Here is a 3,077-nt window from a genome sequence, read left to right as displayed (position 1 = left end):
CACTCCCAGGGATGGGGCATCACAAAGAATGTAAATATAAATACCATCACTTTTTAATAATTTTGCCACACACCCTTGTTTTTGTCTAAGTTCCTTTCTTTCCTCCTTCTGTCTTTCTGTAATACTTAAAAATTAGCAGAGCCCAGTGCTGTGGGATGGGRRRAMYKRAARKKRAAMYKSMRGGRAWTWMYKRAAWWARKKGRAAAAACACAGTGGACTGCATAGAAGTGTTCACAGAAGCTCCTGAATTACTTTTCATCATCTGTGCATTTGGGCTAAAGCATATTCTAATGAGTTGCTTGTGGAAGATGCATCTTCTTCATGGAAAACTTGAGTTTTCTTCTTGGCTTGTAGTTTCTTCTCTTCCTCCTTTGTATCTGTTTTTCTTTGGGAACAGGAAGTTCTATTCTTTCCTAACCTGATGATATTCCAGTTTTCTCTGTGCAGACTTTTTGTATTTCCTTGCAGCTGCTTTTAATATTTTATTGAAGTGAAATYWSTYMRKKTTGGGAGAGAAAAGCTGATTTTTCAGGTGAAAATGTTGAGCTGCCGTTGTGTTTTCTGCCTGAATAACACACAGGTGGGTTCACCCTGAGTTCTGCCACCTGCCAAGGCTGGTTTTTACAGCTTCAGTTGTGCTCAGCCTCTTCAGTGTCTGCAGTTGGCTCTTGCAAATGCGTTTTTGCTCGTTGGCCATGAGTGAGGAATGTCTCCAGGAGCAGTGGGAGAACCTGTCTGTCCTTGGAAAAGGGGAGGAGGCCGATTGTGGGAAGGGCATTGGAGGGCAGTGGATGCCAAGGGCTTTGCCTGTTTCCTCCTGGGAAGTGTGTGGGTGGAAGCTGAAGGCAGAGAGCGAGTTTTGTACCTTTATTGAGGTAAGAAATTCCAGCTGAAAGGATCTGCCTCCACCAGAGGTGTCTGTTTGTGGAGCAGGATGGAACTGGGCTAAAACCTGTCCCTGTGTCCCTGTTAATCTGTGTGGGGACAAACTTCAGCCTGGTCTTGTGCTCCTGGTGGAGCCTCAGCTGGTTTTTCACGGTGAAATACAGATTATTATTATTTTCTTCTTTTGTTTCTGGGGGTGTTGGGAACTACAGATGTGGATCATGGAATGGTTTGGGTTGGGAGGGACCTTAAAGTCCAATTCCACCCCTGCCATGGGCAGGGACACCTTCCACCAGCCCAGGTTGCTCCAAGCCCTGTCCAACCTGGCCTTGGGCACTTCCAGGGATCCAGGGACAGCCAGAGCTGTGTGGCTGCATAAAGGGGCTCCAGGAGAGCTGGAGAGGGACTGGGGACAAGGGATGGAGGGACAGGACACAGGGAATGGCTTCCCACTGCCAGAGGGCAGGGTTAGGTGGGATGTTGGGAAGGAATTGTTCCCTGGGAGGGTGGGGAGGCCCTGGCACAGGGTGCCCAGAGAAGCTGTGGCTGCCCCTGGATCCCTGGAAGTGTCCAAGGCCAGGCTGGACAGGGCTTGGAGCAACCTGGGCTGGTGGAAGGTGTCCCTGCCCATGGCAGGGGTGGCACTGGGTGGGCTTTGAGGTCCCTTCCATGATCCATTTGGATCCATATTCCATGTCTGTAGTTTTGTCTCATTCTGAAGTGAGCAAGTTGCCTCTGGTTTGTCAGGAATGTTTGGGAAGCCCTCAGTGATCAGGGCAGGGGCTGTGCAGAGTGTGGTGTCCCCAGAACATTGCTCAGCACTGACTGTGCACAGTGGGAAGGGCTTTACTGGGGTAAACCTGAGTCACTCTGTGGGTTGGAAGTTGGCTTAATTATATCAACATTATATCCCTTGTAGCTGCCAAACCAAACAATGTGTCTCCTTTAAATCACAGAAGGGAAGGGCTGGTTTTTATGTAGTTCAGTGTCTTTGGAGTTGGAGCCATTCTGTCCCAGTGAGAAGAGTTCTTTCATAAGTCATCTAGCCTGGGTGAGGGGAAGGGCACAGACACATCCCTGCTCTGAGGAGGGACAAACAGAGCCCAGATGGAGCTATTTGAAAACAGGGAAGGGCCAGATGGTTGAGCCCAGATCCTGCACAGACGAAAAATAACGTTGGAATTGAGTGAGTGACTTTGGTGTTTAAAGTAACATCCCAACTGTGGCTTTCTGGAGCTGGGTACAGGAGGGCAGACGTTTTGATCTTATTCACAGGAGGTGACCTGTGTTTGTAATGTAGTCAGACTCTTTATTTATTCATTTTTATTCCTCTTCTTAGAGTAGAATTTCTGATTGTTGACATTAGCCAGAAATATGGTCGCCATCAGTCTGTGCTGTAACATAATCCTGAAGGACATTTGTTGTTAGTCTTTAACAAGTGGCTGGAAATGAATTATGGAGGTTGGCAATACTAAACCCAAATAGAATGGTGCTGAAGTAGCTGTGAATCAGTTAATTAACTTTGCTTTCCTCTTCCCATAGTTAAAGTTCTCTGTGACCTTCTCTCTCTGCAGCAAGACCTTCCTTACCCTTGGTATCAGTTGATTTGCTGAGTTGGTTTCTTTTTTCCCTGTGTTAGAAAGGCACTGTATTGTATTATCTGCTAATTTGGAGACTGGAAACGTTGGTGTCTAATCCAGAATCCTTGACATGACTTTCAGTCTTAAAGTTTTTGGGTCGTGTGATGATTTTCTTTTGTAATTCTGTTGGAGGTGGGTTGTTTTTTAAAAATACCTCAGTAAAGCATCCATAGAGTTTATCATGGAATCATGGAATGGTTTGGGTTGGGGGGGACCTTAAAATCATCTCAACCCATGGTCAGGGAACCTCCCACTGGAAGGTTCTGTGTGAAATACTTACTCTGTAAAAGACTGTAAGAACTGCTCAGGAGAGTTGTCCATCTGCAGATGTCACTGATTTGTGTTTGGCTGCCTTGCAGGTACCTGGGCCAGGGCTGTTCATGGCCAGATTGATGTGCAGGTGCCAGGGCAGCAGGGCAGTGTGAGCTGGGAGGCCATGGCAGGATTCCTGGACAACTTCCGCTGGCCGGAGTGCGAGTGCATCGACTGGAGCGAGCGCAGGAACGCCGTGGCCTCCATCGTGGCCGGGGTGCTGGTGAGCTGGGCTGCCAC

At 47.8% G+C, this 3,077-nt stretch overlaps 1 protein-coding gene across 2 annotated transcripts in view; it reads left to right on the top strand.

Moving 5' to 3' along the window:
* The first annotated feature begins 564 nt into the window (after positions 1 to 564).
* Positions 565 to 3,077, top strand: part of TMEM50B (transmembrane protein 50B) — a 7,771-nt gene continuing 5,258 nt past the window's right edge. Inside the window, exons 1-2 of one of the 2 annotated variants that reach the window (XM_029965895.1) lie at positions 565 to 580; positions 2,885 to 3,060. In XM_029965895.1, the coding sequence (XP_029821755.1) occupies positions 2,962 to 3,060 (99 nt within the window). In that variant the 5' untranslated portion in view covers positions 565 to 580; positions 2,885 to 2,961. Of the gene's footprint in view, positions 581 to 2,748; positions 3,061 to 3,077 lie in introns of those variants that run through there. The other variant, XR_003916452.1, reaches the window with a different exon arrangement.

This window comes from Manacus vitellinus, unplaced genomic scaffold (genome assembly GCF_001715985.3).
Source record: "Manacus vitellinus isolate BGI_N305 unplaced genomic scaffold, ASM171598v3 scaffold_122_pilon, whole genome shotgun sequence".
Classification (NCBI taxonomy): domain Eukaryota; kingdom Metazoa; phylum Chordata; class Aves; order Passeriformes; family Pipridae; genus Manacus; species Manacus vitellinus.
Note: the sequence above shows the minus strand (reverse complement) of the source record. Positions and strands in the feature narration are given on the sequence as shown.